The following is a 19,151-nucleotide window of genomic DNA, read 5'->3' as shown; positions in this document are numbered from 1 at the left end:
GAAAAAAGCAGGTGTGGAGGTACAGCTGTTGCGTGAAACACCCAGGGCTTAAGTTACCAGCGAATCATTATCATGTTCATCAACAGTGAAGTAATAGCACTCTCACCTCTCATCCACATCCTGAAACACACAGCTGGGAGTGTGTGTTGTTGTGAAGATTCGTTTGTCTGTGGGGATCCTTGGAGCTGAGAAATAAAGATAATAAAGGTTTTGACAATATTTTACATGAAAAAGTACATTTCCGTATGAACAAATGCTTAGGGAGCTACTTAGAAAGAGTAACTTAAAAATTTTTAAGTAGTTAAAATACAAAATGTTAAATACTTGTTGAAAAGTATTTATCTATATGACAATTTACAAACACTCTTATTCAGGATTCATTAAATTGATCAAAAGTAACAGAAAAGACATTTAAAATATTTCAAATAAATGCTGCTCTGGATCTGCATCACAAAAATATGACGTAGTACAACTGTTGTCAACACTGATAATAATAAGAAATGTTTCTTGATCAGCAGATTTTCATATTAGAATGATTTCTGAAGGATCATGTGAAACTGAGGACTGGAGTAATGATCAGCTTTGCATCATAGGAATAAATTACATTTGAATACAAAAGAGAAAACGGTTATTTTACATTTTAAATCACAATATTACGGCTTTTACTGTATTTTTGATCAAATAAATGCAGCCTTGGTGAACTAAGTTTAAATGGTACTGTATAAAATATTAACTTATTTAAATAACTGATTGGAAAACATATATTTAGCATCAAGAAAGATGTATTTCTTGAAACATTACTAAGTGACAACACAACATAATTAGTAAATAAGTTAATATATATATATATATATATATATATATATATATATATATATATAAATAATAAGTTATATATATAAAGGCATCACTATTACTGGAAAAAAAAGCATTCAAAATGGAGAAGATTTTGTAAAAGAACTGACCTTCATAGCCGGAGTGCACTCTCTCGGCCAGCAGGAGGCAGCAGAACTGATCTTCAGAGTGCTCCATATCCTGAACCTTCATCAAATAAGGAGTCATTCTGAAGGGATAGTACTGAAGATCTCCCTCACACTCTTTACCACCGCTGGAGAACAGGACAGGACAGATTTACACACACATTCAACAAAAATATCTGTTAATAAACATTGGCTCTTTTCAATTTTAGCAGCATACTACAATCTAGTGAGATTTTCCATCCCTTATAAAACAGCATGGGTTTTAAAGAAATGCTTTCAAAGGCACATTTCATGTCTACAAAACTAATTTCAAGCATTTAAATATAAACCTTTAAATTAAGTGGTCTTTTAAGAATCTGGCTCCATATTGCTGACGTCGGGAATTCATCTCTGAATGAATGAAACTTTTCTGTTTAATTACCTAGCTGTCCTCCATCAGCAATATCTGTTTAGAGCAATGGGATGCTTAGCTTTTTAGGCAGACCGACAATGATACACTAATGTGGGAAATACAGACATAACTATTATAATAATAATTATTATTTTCTGCAGTACCCAACAACATGGAGAAATCCATTAGGGTTGAAATAAAAGCATTTCCCCATAGCATTTTGAGCAGTGTTGAACAGATTCTTAAACACCTCTGATTGGCCATTGTGCGATGATCATTGTAGCCAATCACAGACTGTAGTTGAGAATAATTAACATAATGGTCAATCAGAGGTTTGTATATCTCAGCTCAACACTGCTCAAAATCCTGTTTACTGAGTGCATGCTTTCCAAAAATGTCAAATGTATTAGTAATCAAATGTTCCTATTTATAGTGAGAAAAGTTCACCAGGCTGATTAATAAAATGGGAAATCTATGAATTAAATCATGGTGAACAGATGGTCTACAGGTTACTGCCAACCTTCCACACACACAAACACACTCACCTAATGCGACAGAAGAAGGATTTCTCTTGCATGCAGTCTGATGGCGATGACTCTTTAAGGAGGAAAAACAAGAGTGATGAGTTCAGTAGTATCTTGTCTTTCAGAGGTGACTAAATCTGCCGTCAACTCAAGCTAATACTGGTTCAAGAACAACAAAGACGCCTCAATAATTAGCACTGGTTTTGTTAATGAATAAGAAACAAAAAGGACTTTCGTATCTGTGGTTATTTATGCTTGAGTTCCGTCTACTGCTATTTATATCTGAATACTTAGTTCCCCATTTGACTAAAAGTCAATAGTAAAAAATGTAAAGAGTTTTAATGCTGCTTGTATGTCTCTGTTTTAACTCATCTAGGCCTATAGATATTACAACTGATCGTGTGTGTCGTACCTGCGCCAGTGCACATGCTCCAGGACGGCAGCCTGTATGGTGTGGTGAAGCTATAAAACACGCTAACATCCTGCGGTGTAAGAAACTCCACAAACTTAGCATTCTTGAACACGTCCCGTTTGCAATTCAGAATGGAAGCTGCCTGGTCTGAAATATAGACGATCTTCCCAGTGATAAGTGACACGGCCACTGCAAAGATATCCTGGAAAACAAAGATCCCAAGATCAATGATCACAAAAAAAGACAAACTAAAATATGCAATTATTTAAGCGTTTTTCTATAAAGTAACCTAATTAAAATATTGCAACTGGTCTCAGCAAATAAACTGGAATAAATAAATGTAAATTCATAAAATAAATAAATATAAAATAAATAAATGAATTAAATAAAAATATAAGAAATTAGAAATAAGTAAATAAATAAAAAAATAATAATAAAAAAAAATATATATACATATATATATACACTTACTGTGTTCTTGAGGGTGTATTCGGATGTGATGCTGTCTATCTCCTCTATGGTATATGAAGAAACGTCAAACCCTGATGGCTGACTATCATTAATCATAAGCAGCTGGTAGTATTCTTCGTTTGCTAAAATAAAAACGTTACAAAAAACACGTTTAGCCAATTCAATTAAGAATTCAGGTGTTTGTAGTATAGATTAAGTATGTGCTATATGCCTAATAATAAAAAAGAAATATTCATATTCATATTTCACTATAAATAAAGCAAAATACATATTAAGTCCTTCACAATAATTGATTACTATTAATTGAGATGTGCATTGTAAAATCTAAAATGGACAATCTACAAATGTGCAGACATAAAATTGATCAGCTTATTATTGCTTGCATTTCTTTCAGGTTGCCAATGGATTTGTTTGGTCTTAAAGTAGATATTTTATGACCCTAGGCAGTATTTGCATTGCATGCAAGCGAAATGAAACTCATAAAAGATTGACAATTTAGCAGACAGCAGGACTATGTCCCTGTGATCAGGCAAGTGTTAGGCATAATTTATGTAACCATATACTGAACTTCATAATGTACTGCTCACCTTCCACCTGTCTGACACAGCGCAGGGCATATTTCAGAGTGCTGAGTGTCGTCGACTTGCTGCCCTTGTTTCGCTTTTCCGGCGACAAATGAAGCCTCAGCTCTTTCAAAGTTTTAAGCAACTCTTTCTGCGTCTTCGCCTTGGCAGATTCTTCACTACTGCAGGTGCCCAAAAACAAATGCACAAATATGTTAGCAATAAATCCCATTCTTAACACATCATTCTCTTCTAATGTTACTGTAAATATAACTGATGTGCAATGCACAGTACACATCAACTTTGATTAAAATTGTGTTAGAAAGTTATTTTGTAAATAAGTATTTGTGCTAAATATAATATGTGGCTAAAAAATTACTTTTGATGGGTCCAGGATGACAAAATATAAAGCTTCATAAAATATATTCAAATATATGATAATAATAATAATATATAAATCATAATATTATTATACATATTATAATGTAATATAAAAAATTATATAAGAACTATATATAATATTATACAAATAAAATTTAATTAAAATAAAACTAAATTAAAATGAATAATTTGTTATTAATAATAAAATAAAATAAAATAAAATGTGTGTTCGTGTTTAACCTGCAGCCGCTGGTAGATGGGTTGTCCTGCTCTGAACTGGCACTCAGAAGGCTGAAGGCGTTGCTGCTGGGTGGTGAAGGACTATGAGAGTTGCGGCTGTAAAAAGAGTGAACACACATGAAGAGAGCATAAAACAAGTCATATACTACAGACAATCCTTTATGAACAGTAATCTCTGCAGATGTCATTTTATCAGGCATGTCTACCCTTTATTGCTTTACTATAGTGATTAAATAAAGTAAAGTGAATAAAGTGGTCCAAACGAACAGAGAATCAAACTGAATATATCTGCATTCATCTCAAATTGTTTGTCATCAGGTTTTACTCGGAAACACAGCGTATCCATGCAACAAACATGATGACATTATCGACAAATGATTCATTCAGTGTACCGGCTGAAGCCAGTCAGGACAGGCTATTGCAAGGAAAACAGAGCAATAGCTTCAGCTCAGAACCTCATTCTCAAGGCCATTTTTAATCATTGTGGACAATCAAACAGAAAATATGTTCCACATGGAGGTCACTTGGACGTTGCCCTCAATCTCAGTTATATAATCTTCACCTGTCCACCATCCTTACTTTCCCTCAAAAACCCCATGCCATGTGCCATTCCCAGCCAGGCCACCATTAGCACAGCTAAGAATAGCTTGCATTGCAGGATTCTAGTACAGTAGCTAACTGAGACGGACCAAGGTGGATTAAACCACTCAACCTAGCGCGCTGATACTATAACAAGTCCAACGTCCAGTTACAGGGACATAAATACACCAGGACTGATTATAAATAGCCCCCTAAGTAGCTTTGAATAGAAACAGGCTTCACATGTTGCACTTCTTAGCTATAGGTGAGCTAATTGTATAAAGCACATCTGTGTAAGTCTAGCAGGACAATGTGTCTCGATGCTATTGATACAGTCAGTCACTTCAGGAGGTTAATGAGATTGGACAATTTGGAAGATTATTTATACAACTACACATGCAGAGAAGTGTGGCCTTATAACATGCTGACTTCAAGCCTTCAGATAGACTAGATCCATTTAAATTTAAAATTTAAATTAAATTTATGCATTTAGCAGACGCTTTTATCCAAAACGACTTTCAGTGCATTCATTCAGCCTCACCCAAGCACAGCTTGCCACAAGAAAGGCATGAATCACTGAGCGATTAGTGTAGGGAACACATTTAATGACGCAAAGACACTCCTAGACTGGTTCAGATCGCATTTAAAGGGAAAGAATATGAGAATGTGATTGGGAGGTACTGTGCTTCAGCACTGTGTTCGGAGTCTAACCATTTAAATTCGAGAACAAACAATATATTCTTCTTTTTTAAAAAGTCAAAGACTGACTGCTAGCTAAATAAGAGAAAGAAAGACTGAGGGAAGGCAGAACATTTAAACTTTTCCAGAGCTCTCGTTGGACCGCACCCGTCCTGTACACAAGAACAAACAGTACGTTGTCATGGTGCAGATGTCTGGGAAATAGTTACACTGACGCACAGATGGAGTTGGGCACTACAGCTGTCTAGACTTTCCACTCAATTTTCAGGAAGGCTATTACTATACTAGATGTCTAGAAAACCATGCTAAAATTTTGCCAAAACCTGGCAGGAAAAATGCTTTGAAAGAAGATTTTCAGATGAATAGATCCATAAACAGACTTGATAGCCAGCTTTAGTAGTGCCAGACTTATAGAGCAGTCTATACAATTTCCTAGATTTCTAGGTCAATTTAATTAATCTTTTATTTATATTATTATTATTATTATTACCATTTCTTCAAGTAATATCCTGTCAGATAACAGGGTGTTAAGATTTTAATCAAAATGTATAATATGGTATTTATTTGTAATATCTTCTTCTTATTATTTTCATATTATAACTTTCATATTTCGCCATCATGTCATAATGATTCTGCACACTCTCCTAAGAGACCTTACAACATTCTGACGCATTATGCTGCCTGAAAGAACAAGTCAATTCTGGAATTTTGGCTTAAGGGGAGAGAAAAAAACGAAAAGTTAAGTCAGTCTTAAACTTTTATCCAAAAAGTAATTAAATACAGATGCTGTAATGTCATGTGAAACACATTGGAAATTTCGACAACAACAGTCTCTTATCTACATTTAAATACAGCTCGAGTACAAATGGTTTTAAATATTAGTTAATGGATTTAAATTAATGCTGTCAACCTCACAATATATTCTGTAGACAATTTCAGTATTTGCTTCGTAAAAAATTATATATATATATATATATATATATATATATATATATATATATATATATATATACACACACACACACACAATAAAAAAAGAATACTATAATGAGATAAAATTATTAGCCACTTCTAGCATCTGGAATGTCAGCTATGGCAACCCCGATCGTCATGTTTCTATTTTTAAATCTCTTGAAAGTCTTCCCAAGGAAGCATCCCATTACATGGAGGACCGGAGATGGAGAGAAACAGAGGAAAGCTGCAATTGTTGCCGACAGGTTTTGAATGAAGCAGCAATCAATGCACTTGGCCTAACATCTGGTGCAGCAGGCGACAGAATCCCAATCAAACATTCATTTTCTTAACCATATGTTATTCTTTTCTTTTAAATGGGCAATTTCTGCACAATATGCCTCATGTTTAGTTGGGGGACTAATTCTCTCTATTAACTACCTATTAATTATGAGTTTTTCCTCAATTAACTCCTTATTTGTTTCTTAGTTAGTAAGGTAGCTGTTAAATTTATGTATGGGCTGGGATTAAGTTATCTAAAATATGGTCATGCAGAATACGGCATTAATATGTGCTTTAAAAGTATCAATAAACAGCTAATATGCTAGTAATATCCATGCTATGACTATATAATAGTGAGCATTGGTCCCAAACTAAAGTGTTAGTTCTCCCATTTACTCACTGCATGCTTTAAATTCAAAGTTTCTTAGCAACATTACTTCAATAAACTGTTAATTATTGTCCAAAATATAAAGCTGAAAGTGCACATACTGTAGATGACACTGCCACATGGGGGTCATGTTTGACCAATCATAGTCACTTGTGGGTTGTTGATTTTTAACTGTAATTTTAGAGATTGCATAGTTTTGATTGAATGGGGTCCACATGAGGATTCAAGTTTTCACCTTGAGGAATATAATATTGTGTTTCACAGCACAACATTAGTAGCTAAATAGTTGCTCAATGCAAAATAAACTCCCTTAAATATAAGTTTTGAAATGCATTCAGTTGCCAATACCGCTGTTTTACTTTCTGCTGCATTTAACACACTTAACATGTTTAAATGCATGCATCTCTGAAAATAAGTGCAGAATGTCTGTAGATCCGGTTTAGGTCTTGCAACTGACGAACTTGAATACACACAAAAAATTCATCAAATGTCACTGCATGTCTTTGTCGCAGAATAGTTTCCTGTTGCCTTACAATAACCTCAAAAACAAATGAGGTTAGAACAGAGGCTAATGACGTCAGAGTTACTCAGGAGACAGAAAAACAGACTGATGTTGATGAAAAGCTATTCAAATTCAAGTTTCTTCATGCATAGGGTTGTTAAATGACTAAGTCAATATTGCCAAAGAAACAAACCGTAACCATAGAGATTAATCTAGAAATTGTGCAATCCAAATTCTGCTTGTCATGTACAACTAATAAATATTAACAGTGTTATACATTGTTAAATGACAATTGATTAAATGAATTGCATTGAAGTCATTATATAGTAGCTGCATTCAAATAATAAAAAAATAATTAACATAATGCTTTATATAGTTAGGTAAGTAAGCAATAGTAGTAAGCATGTCAAACAGCAAGATACGCTAACTTTGCAAAAGATATTTTATCCATCCATCAGTTCCAAAAAAAAAAAAAAAAAAGGCAGTAGTCCTGAGAGGTCAAATGGTGTAGCAGAAAATCTTTTTGATTTTATTTTAAATCTTCTTTAAACACATTGTTCTGTAACATATCCTTACAACATTTTAGCCAAGTGTTAATTATGTTAACTAGATGTGCTCATGATCTGTCTAGAGATGTGTTTATGCTGAAATATACTATTTTACTAAATTGTTTGCATTTATGGAGTTGGCTTGTCCGTTTTATGCTTCACGCTTAATAGTAACAAGGTAACAGTGAGCATTGATGCTGGCTTTTGCAGTGCATTGTGGGATTTTTCAGGAAGCAAAATTTCCAGTGCACTGGAAAGATTTCACAATTGACACAGCCTTTAAAATGACTAGGCTTGGGTATCGAGTATCGGGAATCGATTGGAACCGGGACTAGCTTTGCGATTTTCCCGGAATCGTTCAAAAGTTTACATTTCGATTCCTAGTTTCGATTCCTAGACCGCCGACCAGAAGAAGAAGAAACCGCTGAACACCAACAAAGAAGCGTACACCAGAAGTGTTAGCATAATCGAGTGAGTTTAAGTGTGGTTTCACTTTCCTAAACAGAAAGAAATCTCGGCAAAATGCAACATTTGCATTAAGATTGTTTCGTGCATAGGAGGGTGGACGTTGAACATGATAATGCACCTCCGAGTTCATGCAGTAGAAATAAATATGTGCCCCGTCTTTGACGTGCTGTGCCGACCGTCCTCCGCTGCCTCTTTTTTTCTCCTGTTTATGCGTTCAAGCTTCTTCTACACCACAGCAGGAGATAATAAATTTATCTGTCCAGAACGCTCACGCATCCTGCCTGAGAAGGCAGATATGATAATTTCCCTAAACAAGAACTGTTTCTGATTTTATACTGTACCTGCTGCTAATCTATACTGGGTTTTACAAGTTGTTTCTTATCGTAAGACCCTATGATTTCCGCGATGCAAAGAATGCGGACGAAATCGCGGAATCCAGTCATAAAAACGGAATTTACAGTTTAACGCGGAATGTCAGATAATTTGCCAACTTTTGAATGAATTAATCAGAGGTTGGTCATTGCACTTACATCAAATAGCGATATGGACTAGTATCTGTAAATATTAAGCCGGAAAAGTCTATTTAAATATGAATCCTGCATGTTCTGTGTGTCTGTGTTAATGAATGGCGCAGAAGCGCATCGTCATTCATCACACACACGGAAGCGCGCGTGACGCTCGTGGTGATTTCAGAGTCTGCCGTCTCTCTAAATAAGTAAAAAAAAAAAAAGTTAAAAGTTCATAGGATTAAAATTGATGAAAAAGGTCAGACTATTTCCTTCAGAAAGACCGTTGGTTAGCTAGATCATTTAAAATATCCTAAACTTTTTTTGACCCTGCCTCTTAAAAGAATCGGAATCGAGAATCGTTAGGAACTGGAATCGAAACAAGGAATCGAAATCAGAATCGGAATCGTTCAAATTCAAACGATACCCAACCCTAAAAATGACCTACTTCCTGATCAGTGCCCTGACTACTAAGATGCACCCAGGGCCTGTGAGGCGTGCATATATAATATCCTAATTTAAAAGTATTATTGCCAACAAAACTTGGGCCACTTTGTGTTTGTCAACTGTCTGTAAAAGCTAATGCGATAAACTACCCACTAAAATTATTATCTAGTGTCTACATACTTATTGGGGCCACTGCAAGTCACAGACAAACAGACTTTAACTAAATTACCTTTTGTTACTTCCCGATGACTCTAATAGTGCCGAGTCCTTGCTTCGGCTGTTGGAACTCCCAGAAGACTCGTTGCCATGAGAATCATTTCCGTGGGAATCATTACCATGGGACTCATTGCCATGGGACTCAGTCCCACTCCCACTGGACCCGCTGCTCTTCATGTCCACATCTTCATGGAGGGAATGTGCCATCTTCCGGCTGGTGTGGGGCGAAGCAGGAGGGTCTTGGCTGCTGTCGCTACCTTCAGATGCCAGGCCAAGTTCGGCCCCCTTCACGAAACTACTCATGCGATGCAGCGTCGACATTGAACTGCATCCGGCTCCTTCATTCTGCCCCTCCAGGGAGGAGAACAGGTACGGTTTGGATCCCGAGTCCTCAGACATTGGAAATGGTTTGAAGAAGTGAAGCAAGACAGAAGATTACCCCATCTTCATGGTGGGGCACACAGAGGGAATGTAGACGACACTTGGATTTCTAGAGGAATAAACACAGAAAGAAAATGAGTCAATCTTCTGAAATTTTCCATCTCAAAAATCAGAAGCCCTTGTCTTTTGCAAGTGGAAGGTACGCTTATGTACAACAGACAGGTACATCAAAAGAAACCAGGGCAAGATGGGACAAAGCTAATCTGGATGCGGTCACTGCACAGGAGATAAAATCACCTCTTCAGTTGCACGCTCTTTACTCTCAATCAAAAGTAGCACATCGAAAGTTAAAAAAGTCAAACTCACATCAAAGTGATGCATGCACAGCCGTGTCTGATCCACAATCTATATACTATATAGCCTAAACTGAGTGTTCAAAGGTGGGCATCTCTGGCGTCCCCTCGTTGTGTCTGTACAGTGTCGTTTAGCTGAACAGATGTGGCATTTCAGCTTGCAAACACTGCCTCTTTCAAAGCATAATCCCAGCAAGTCCACATAAAAGATGCAAGACAGCTGTCTGGACCAACAACAGGCCCTGACTGGTTTTCCTCTCTTCATGTTGCCATTAAAATGGCAGGGGAAAAAAATAAACTCTTATCCCTTTGCTCTGAAGAAATAAATAGTCATCTGTCCAGAGCCAAGTTTCCTGGTCAGGAACTGAGAAGGGCCATATTAAGGAAGGACACCTTCAGGTTACTGATTTGTGACTTACCACTCTTTTACTCAACAGGATTGTTTAGGATTGAAGAGAGTAGAGTATGTTAATGGATTACCTGTCTGACCAAGACCTGTCTAGATTTACCATGCATGGCGTGTATATTGTGTTATCGCATACATACCGAACTACTAGAACACCAGTGTGAACTTGCATCAAATTAATTCACTAAATATGAAACAGCAACATTAATTCACAAATAAATGTGTGGTCAGTTGATTAAAACTCTTTGGAAAATTGCTCAGAAAAGGAATAGCATGCTTTGTTTTGCAAATTCCACTTTTATATTTTGAGATTTAGTTGAACGATGAAAATTATGCAATTCTTAAATTCATAAAACATGTAGAAAAACATAAACAATTCATAGAATAAAATTCAAAAACAAAAAAAGTATTTTTGTGATTTATATTATAAACCGACAATTTAAAATAATGGTTTTCTATTTTGATAAACTTTCAAATATTATTTATTTCTGTGGTAGATGGATTTTCTCCAGTCATTGCTGCAGTCTTCAGTGTCACATGATCCTTCACAAATCATTTTAATATGCTGATTTCTTATACTGTTGGAAACAATTATGCTTTTTATTTTATTTCATTTTATTATTATTTAGTTTTTTGGAACATGTGATACTTTTTCAGGATTCTTAGATGAATAAAGAGTTAAAAAGAATAGCATTTATTCAAAATAGAAATCTCTTTCAACAATAAAATACAATACTGTCCAAAAATTTGGGGTCATACAAATATCTAAAACAAATATGTTTCCAACATTGATAATAAATCAGCATATTACAATATTTTCTGAAGGATCTTGTGATACTGAAGACCAGCACAAAATTTGCAAGCACAGGAATAAATGTTATTTTGTTATTATAATAGAGATCTGTTATTTTAAATTGCAATAAAATGTCACAATATTTCTGTTTTACCGTATTTTTGACCAAATAAATGTAGCCTAGAGACTTAAAAAAAAATCTTATTGATGCCAAACTATAGTATATATATATTAAATATATATATTTTGTTTCTCTGTTGTTCTCACGTGTAAATAAAGCAGTCCTGTCCACTGTATAAAAGTTCATGCAAAAATCATAGCCTTTATATAATCACACACTACTACATCCATAAAGCCAGCCCTACCTGGCTAGTACGTCAATGGTTTAATTACTTGCTGCCCTACCTAACTCACACCTGTTTGAATTATTAGCACCAATGAGACATAAATATGTCTGGCTGAGTGCCAACTGTAACCCAGTAACCTACAGGGTGATGATGACACGCTGCCGCTAACCTTTGAATTTCCAGTTAGATAGTAACTCACTGCTCAGGCACCGTGACACTGTTAATCTAGACAGAAAGTGAAATAAACAGACAGTATCAGTTATTAAGCCATATATCTGATGCAAGTCACATAAGCTTATGCAAACCCCAGCACGTGAAAATGTGGCTTTCAGCATTTCAGTGTGACTCTTTAACTATAACCTTGTTACCTAGTGAAAATGATGACTTTTGTCCTTCTTAAAAGTCATATAAATCAGGTGATCTAGAGAGGTGACCTTCAAATGACACATTATTAGTCATTAATGTGAACTTTATTTAAACCCTAAGGGTGTCTTCCAGTGATACACTCTACCTGGGGGGGCGTGAAGCGGAACACTGCATTTTAATATGATTACAGCTGACACAACTATATTGATATCTCTTTCAAATACAATCATAGGTACTATTGGGAACAGCACATTGGCTAATACATGATCTGCAGTGATTGATAAAAACTTAATGGAAGAAACCATTTGAAACTATTTTGAAGCACATGAAAAAGGTAACATTGTACTAGACCACACTGTTTCATAATTAGTTGTGTAGCTATTACATTAGACTAACTTTATAGAGAAAAAGTCCACGCTATATAGTCTTATTAGTATACAAGTTTGAAAACATGAAAAACAGTGTAAATTGTTGCATTTTGTGAATCTTCATTTATATACATTCCATTTACATTTGAACTGATGCATTGTTAAAAGACACGCAATTCAAAGCAATCGATCCACCAGTATTCAAAATCCTTACTTTACAAGCCAAACTCATGTACCTTTCTGGCCTCTTGAGCAAACTTTGCCTGCTAAAAATATCACGTCCAAGTCCACTGCCAGCACTATTAAACAAGCCTATAGTCACAATCTGACTGCCAATTCAGCATTTTTTTTTCAGGTCACTGACCTCAAAGACCAACAACTGCTACTCTATAGTAGATTGACTGAATTTGGTTGTGTTCATCTATAACACATGAAACACAGAAGTCAAGAAAGATAAATGGGACAAGAACAGCTTTCCATAAGTCCAATAAGTTAATTATACAGTTTAATTATATAGGTATGCAGCAAAATAAAGTATTGCAAAGCATATCTGATCTTCAGTAGTCTCATTACTTTCTAAAAAGACTTGAAATGCATACATTTAATATTTCTCTCTGTAACAAAAACAACATTGTAATGTTAACCAAGTAAAGATCATACACACACACACAAAAATCGCTAAGCCTAATTATATAAAACATGTACCACATAACCACCTTGCAGCCAGTTTTATAACTCAGTATCAAGTTAGAGACATTTATGTAATTGAATGTGTAGCAATACCACATGGACCACATGTTTTATGTAAGAAGGACTTATATAAATTTACAGACAGATAGCAGGTAGTTCATATTCTTCAAATTACATTTCAACACAATTAGAACTAATTATGTGATTTTTTAAATACTATGCATTTTTTGTGCTGCAAATACTTCTCAGACAAGAACACTTATTTTGAATCATATTGAACCTCAGACATCAGAACAGGATGCACTTCAGCACCTCCATTTGGCATCAAAACCAATAGTTTATATAATTTAATATGTATGAATATATCAATTGTAAACAAGCAATTCAGCAGGGCTAAGAAGACTAAACTAGATTTAATGTCCAGGTTAAAGTAAGGTAAAAACACACTGTAAACTGCACACCAATGTGATTTTTTAAATTAACTTCTACCAACAGACTAAAACAATTAACACACAATGAGCCTTTAATGGTGGTGTCAGTTCTATTTGGAAAATGACTTCAGTCTCTTAATGAAGCGTTACATTTGATATTAGCCATTGAGTTTACCGGTCCTGAAAAAGATTAGAGACAGCGATTGATGTCTGTGTCTGTGTTCCGTGATGTCATGGCACGAATCCTGTGCCACCAGGTCATGGCTTAGAAATACACCATTTAAGAGTAGCATGTGACAGGAAAACTGTTTTTAGGCTGTAGCTGTACTACACAATCTGCTGACACACATTTGTGCTTTTTAAACATGTTGAGATTTGATAATATTTACAGATTCATGAACTTATACACAGCCTAGTTTTGAATACTTTAATTTAGATTATCAGTAGAGCTCTCCACTTCTTTATAAATGGGCTGAGGAGCAAAAATTACACTAGTCAAGTCTCGAGAGACTGTTTTCACTGCATGGTCCTTAAGGAAAGTTTATCACTTTCACATGTTTTAAGGTATTACCAATTAAAAATTCAAGTGATTTTAAACTGTTTAAGTGCAAGAAGAAATGTCTATTTGTAAACCAGTGCACAAGTACCAAATTGAATTATTTAATTTTGTGTGAACAGACAAATAATAGTTAGTATTACTTTTTACAGTAATAACGAGTATGAATTTTTTTTTTTGCTGTGTTGCACCTATTTATTAAAATCTCACATGTGCCAAAACAACAAAAAATAACAATTTGTTGTTTTTATTATTAACATCCTGATCCTTGTTTAGGGAAGTTTTATTTTTTAACTGTATTCTGACCTATTTCAGTCAGTGAAAACTTTCATGTGCATGCTCTAAAGTTTACTTTGAAAAACAATAAGCTAGCATAAAACTACCTGCACATGGCTTAATCAAATTTTGACAAGCCAATGTGACTCAAGAGAACTGATGTAATGATGTAGCTGCTTGAGTGTCGCCTAGCCTTACATAATACTAAAGTCTTTGTGGTAGTCATATTCCAAAGTGTTCTTGTAAACAGCTGTTTGGTAATAATGCAGGGAGTGGGCAGCTAGCTAACCAAATCTTTCCAAGAAGACACGTGTGATTGGGGTTACACAAGGGCAGGTGTTGGGACCTCCAGATTAGATTGTGTAAGTGTTTCATCCTTCTGCTAAACCTAAATTCACCATGTTTTGCTAATTCTATGAATTACCACAATGCACAGCGGAGTATTGGAGATTTTTCGAGCCCTTGGTTCTAAAGGAAACACCTTTAAAAGGCTGATTCAGACAAGTAAGTGAATGATGCCTGCAGAGTGAACAAAGGCCACACGTTTATCCTGGTACCAACTTTAAAACAAAACGCAACAAGCATATCCAGCCCCAACTGGTTCCAGCCAGACCTTTCTCTCTTGCTCTCTCCACCCTGAAAAATAATGCACTCTATCAATCAATTACTTATCTACACTCCTACTCCTCCTTTAGGTGCACAGATGGGCACCAGAGAAGGTGAAAGTGGCAGGGCCAGGTTAGTAGCTGGAAAACCCCTCAAGGGAAATCACAACTGTGTTATCTCAAAACTCATACGTAGAGATTTCACTTGCTTTGCGTGGGTAAGACCCATTTCAGGAAGAGGATTCTCAAGTTACAGAATGATCAAATCAAAGGCATACAGAGAATGATATATGACAGTGCAGTGTATGCGATCCATGCCTATATATGATATTCTGTATTGCAATAAAATTAAGTTTGCATGCCAAATACTTGTAATAGTTGAAAGTTTGCCATAACTAAAACAGCACTCAACTGCAATAAAAAACACTTGAAGATTTACAACTGTGCACATAACTTAAAAGTGCACTCAATAATTTCGCAACCAACATTCACTCCTAACTATTCATTTATTCCATGATCCAAACTGTCTGATAGGTGGTTAAAAAGATAAAATAAGCAGTATTCAGGCGACGACCTGCTCCATGCAGAATAAAATGACTTTCTAGGCTACAATATGATCGCATTCTTCATATAATGTGAATGTACACAATTGAAAACATAATGCTAAAAAATGCAAATCACAAAATCTTGCAATAACTGTAGTTAAAAACAATCACTTCCTCAGCATAATCTAATTCCATGACTGCCCTGTTTCTCATCTGCTGAACCACTCAACAGACTAAAGTTTAAACTTGGAAAGATAATATCATCGAAAGCTTTGGCTTGATGCACTGTGCGTGTGGCACTCTGCCAACAATAGTCTGTAAGTGCATAAAAATGCACCCGAGGACAGTTTACGTGCGTCATCACATCCTACCCTCCTACTGCCTCTGCCGCAGCAGCCAATCCCATTTCAACTTCAACTACGACTACGACCCGTTTGACCCTCCAGCATGTTTTAAAAAAAGCTTTAGTTGAAGAAAGCCATTGTTTCCATTCACACAGATAACGCAACCATATTTTATTTCAGTTGTTATAGAATCAGTTTCAGGTGCTATCCTTAATAGTAGATGCTAAAATGAGAATCTATATCTTATCTAGTATTAGAAACAGATTATTTGTGTGCCCAGCTACACTTGCAAATGATGGTCAGTTCCTGATTACGTCAGGGCTGCATGCTAACCATTATTCCAGCATCTCTATGTATAAAAATAGATTAACTAACGATTTGGTCTCTAGTTTCTCATTTGGATCAAGCTGTGCAACATTCACTGCCTTGGTCAAGAAAATTGATTAAATACAAGACAAACAAGAAATTTGACATTCTACCGTCTGATTCAATTGAAAATAACTGCAGCATCTGCCACATGTAAGTAGATAACATCTTAAAGACTTTAAACAGTTATTACTTTTTATTCAACCTGTACACTTTAAATGAAACAAATCACAACATGTGCAAATAAAAAATTGGCAGAATGTATGCAGATTAGCTTATACCACACAAAACATTTTGGAAAATGATTGCAAACAACGTATGAGCCAGCTTTGAGAAAAAGACCAGGTAGACAAATATGATGAGAAAGAAAGACCTCAGCTGCCTGTTGTTGCTGTAGGTCAATGCACATGCAAGTTTGTGATCAATACATTTGAGGAAGATAAAGGTAAATGGAGCAACTCTTGTAGGAGTAGGTCAGTTTTAATAGCCTGCAAACACCCCCCTTCCCACCCTCTGCATTTCTGACTTCAAGCTCAACTACTCAGCATACGCTGCAACATAGGTGGACAACTGCCAACTTCAGGCTATATTTACCCTTTTAAAATCAATTTAAAAGCAAAACAAAGCCGGAAAAAACAATTCAGCCATCCACCTGTTGTTCCAAGTCCATATGGCATTTTTGCTTTTGTGGATTGCAAAAGGACAGTTAAGCAGATGGATATTTTCAGTCACCATTCACTTGCATTGTATGGCAAAAAGTGAAGTGAAAAGTGAATGGTGACTAAGACATTCTGTCGTTCTGCCTAACATTTCCTGAAGAAATAAATATAGGTTTCCTTTATTCTTAGTTAAAATCACATAGTAGAACATTCTATGCATTAACGCAAACTAAAAAATGCAGTAAGTGCTACATTCACTCAAACTAAAAGATGCAGTAAGTGCTACATTCACTGTAGTATCCAAATGTTTAAACTATGCATAAGAGGCATGTGTTACAGAAAGACATTATCTAACATACATGACTCTACTCGTGACAGTTATATATACAGCCTGCAATGACCTACAACTACCACATCCAGACCTATACAGTAGATGAGGCTGAGATTCATTCATTTTTGAGAAGGAAATGTGTGGCAAGCTATTTAAACCTTTATTATTTGATTAACAGACTCTACTATTTTGAAATTAGTAGTTTTTTAAAATAAATAATACATTAAAATTACATTTTAACTATTAAATGTTACGGTCATTTATTCAGTAGAAATTACTACTTATTATTTACATAACCATACAAATATTATAGTTACTTAAATATTTACTGGCATATATTCCAGTCATCCTATAACAAACTGAACAACAACAACAACACATATATTGAACCATAGAATCTTCTTCAGTTGTTACGAAGAACATTTTTAAATAGGTGTCTAACTGAATCCATACTAATTAGTATTCAATGTGCAAGTAATGAATAGCTGTAACTGATAAAAGCTATTAGTATTTATTTTATTACTAGACATGTAAAAATAAGTACAAGTAACGAAAAAAAATCAGTAGGTAGTTTTAAGGAATAAATGTTAAAATGGCTTGCCATGACAATGGGGCTAGTAGACTGTCTTATATCTAGGAGTTCTTGCCTCATACCTTTTCCAAAATACATTGCAGCCAAAGTAAATATGGTGCATTTACATTTTACAAGTTACATGGCTGTTTCTGGTTGAGGTGGTTGAAGGAGGACAAAACTGTAGTGATATATAGGGCTTTGCTCTGGAGCACTGACCGGAGATGACCTAATCGGTGACACAGTTATACAACACCTAAGTTTAATACATATAAAATATCAGTCTTTGACACATAAATGACCGAATCGATGTGTTTAACCTATGCGACCGTGCATCTATATAAACATCACTTTGTGTTTACGACACAAACTTGTTTATTAACACTGCTCACATTGCAGTCAATGGAAAGTGTTATACAACAGCTCAACCTCCGGCTCTTTAAAACACGAATGTATCCTACCTGACAGCTTAAACAGTCTTCCTTTTCGTACAGGATGGACGTCTCAAAGCAGTTCTCCGTCCTGTCCGGCCAAAAATTCCGACTAAAAAAGATTTATTCCTGAAATTCCAGTCAAGCATCAGAGTCCGTTTGACACACTTCAGCGCTAAACGGTCTCTCGCACCGTTGCCCTGGATCTCCCGAGCTCGCAGCATGACCTGAATTCAAACTCCTCCCACCGAACGTTCCCATTGGTTAAACCCCGCCAATTTGCATGCGACAAATGCGGAAATTCTAGAAACGCGCTGTGATTGGACGAAAGGACCGCCAGTCTCTTTACATAAGTATGTCATTCGTCTCACGTGGATACTAATGGGCAAATCAGTATCGGGAGAACGCTGGTGAATGGGACGCTGGCGAGGGAAAAGAGTGTGGTTGGTCCGGGGAAGCCGAGTACGCCGAAGTGTTATACAAACGGTTATACAAGTGTGTGTACAGTCAATGTGGTCTCGCCCTGTATGCGCGAAACACGGCATGTGATGCTATTTGAATAACTTCGTGCGTGGTTGATCGGAATCATCCATACATTAGGGATTGTTTATTTGCAGTGAAGTTGCATTACGTTAATGTATGTACATTTATAATATATATCTATAACGATTATTTACAATTTCCTTTACACTTTTGACACATTTGGCATTTCATAACAGAACATCTCACATAACATAATACATAACATCTCATACAGATGGCATTACACAATACCATTTCATAC

General features: G+C 35.7%; 1 protein-coding gene across 2 annotated transcripts in view; it reads right to left on the bottom strand.

The window, feature by feature from the left end:
• The window catches only part of LOC132096093 (period circadian protein homolog 2-like), a 31,415-nt gene extending 12,830 nt beyond the window's left edge, over window positions 1-18,585 (bottom strand). For both annotated transcript variants that reach the window (XM_059501241.1, XM_059501242.1), the window contains exons 1-9: window positions 18,398-18,585; window positions 9,562-10,038; window positions 3,969-4,058; window positions 3,366-3,529; window positions 2,779-2,900; window positions 2,308-2,509; window positions 1,917-1,968; window positions 966-1,108; window positions 107-185 (exon numbers count right to left, since the gene is read on the bottom strand). In XM_059501241.1, coding sequence (XP_059357224.1) covers window positions 107-185; window positions 966-1,108; window positions 1,917-1,968; window positions 2,308-2,509; window positions 2,779-2,900; window positions 3,366-3,529; window positions 3,969-4,058; window positions 9,562-9,947 — 1,238 coding nt within the window. In that variant the 5' untranslated portion in view covers window positions 9,948-10,038; window positions 18,398-18,585. The remainder of the gene's footprint in view (window positions 1-106; window positions 186-965; window positions 1,109-1,916; window positions 1,969-2,307; window positions 2,510-2,778; window positions 2,901-3,365; window positions 3,530-3,968; window positions 4,059-9,561; window positions 10,039-18,397) is intronic.
• Between the last annotated feature and the right edge of the window lie 566 nt (window positions 18,586-19,151).

This window comes from Carassius carassius, chromosome 20, assembly GCF_963082965.1.
Source record: "Carassius carassius chromosome 20, fCarCar2.1, whole genome shotgun sequence".
Taxonomy (NCBI): domain Eukaryota; kingdom Metazoa; phylum Chordata; class Actinopteri; order Cypriniformes; family Cyprinidae; genus Carassius; species Carassius carassius.
The sequence above is the reverse complement of the archived record's forward strand: the minus strand, read 5'-3'. Positions and strand labels throughout refer to the sequence as shown.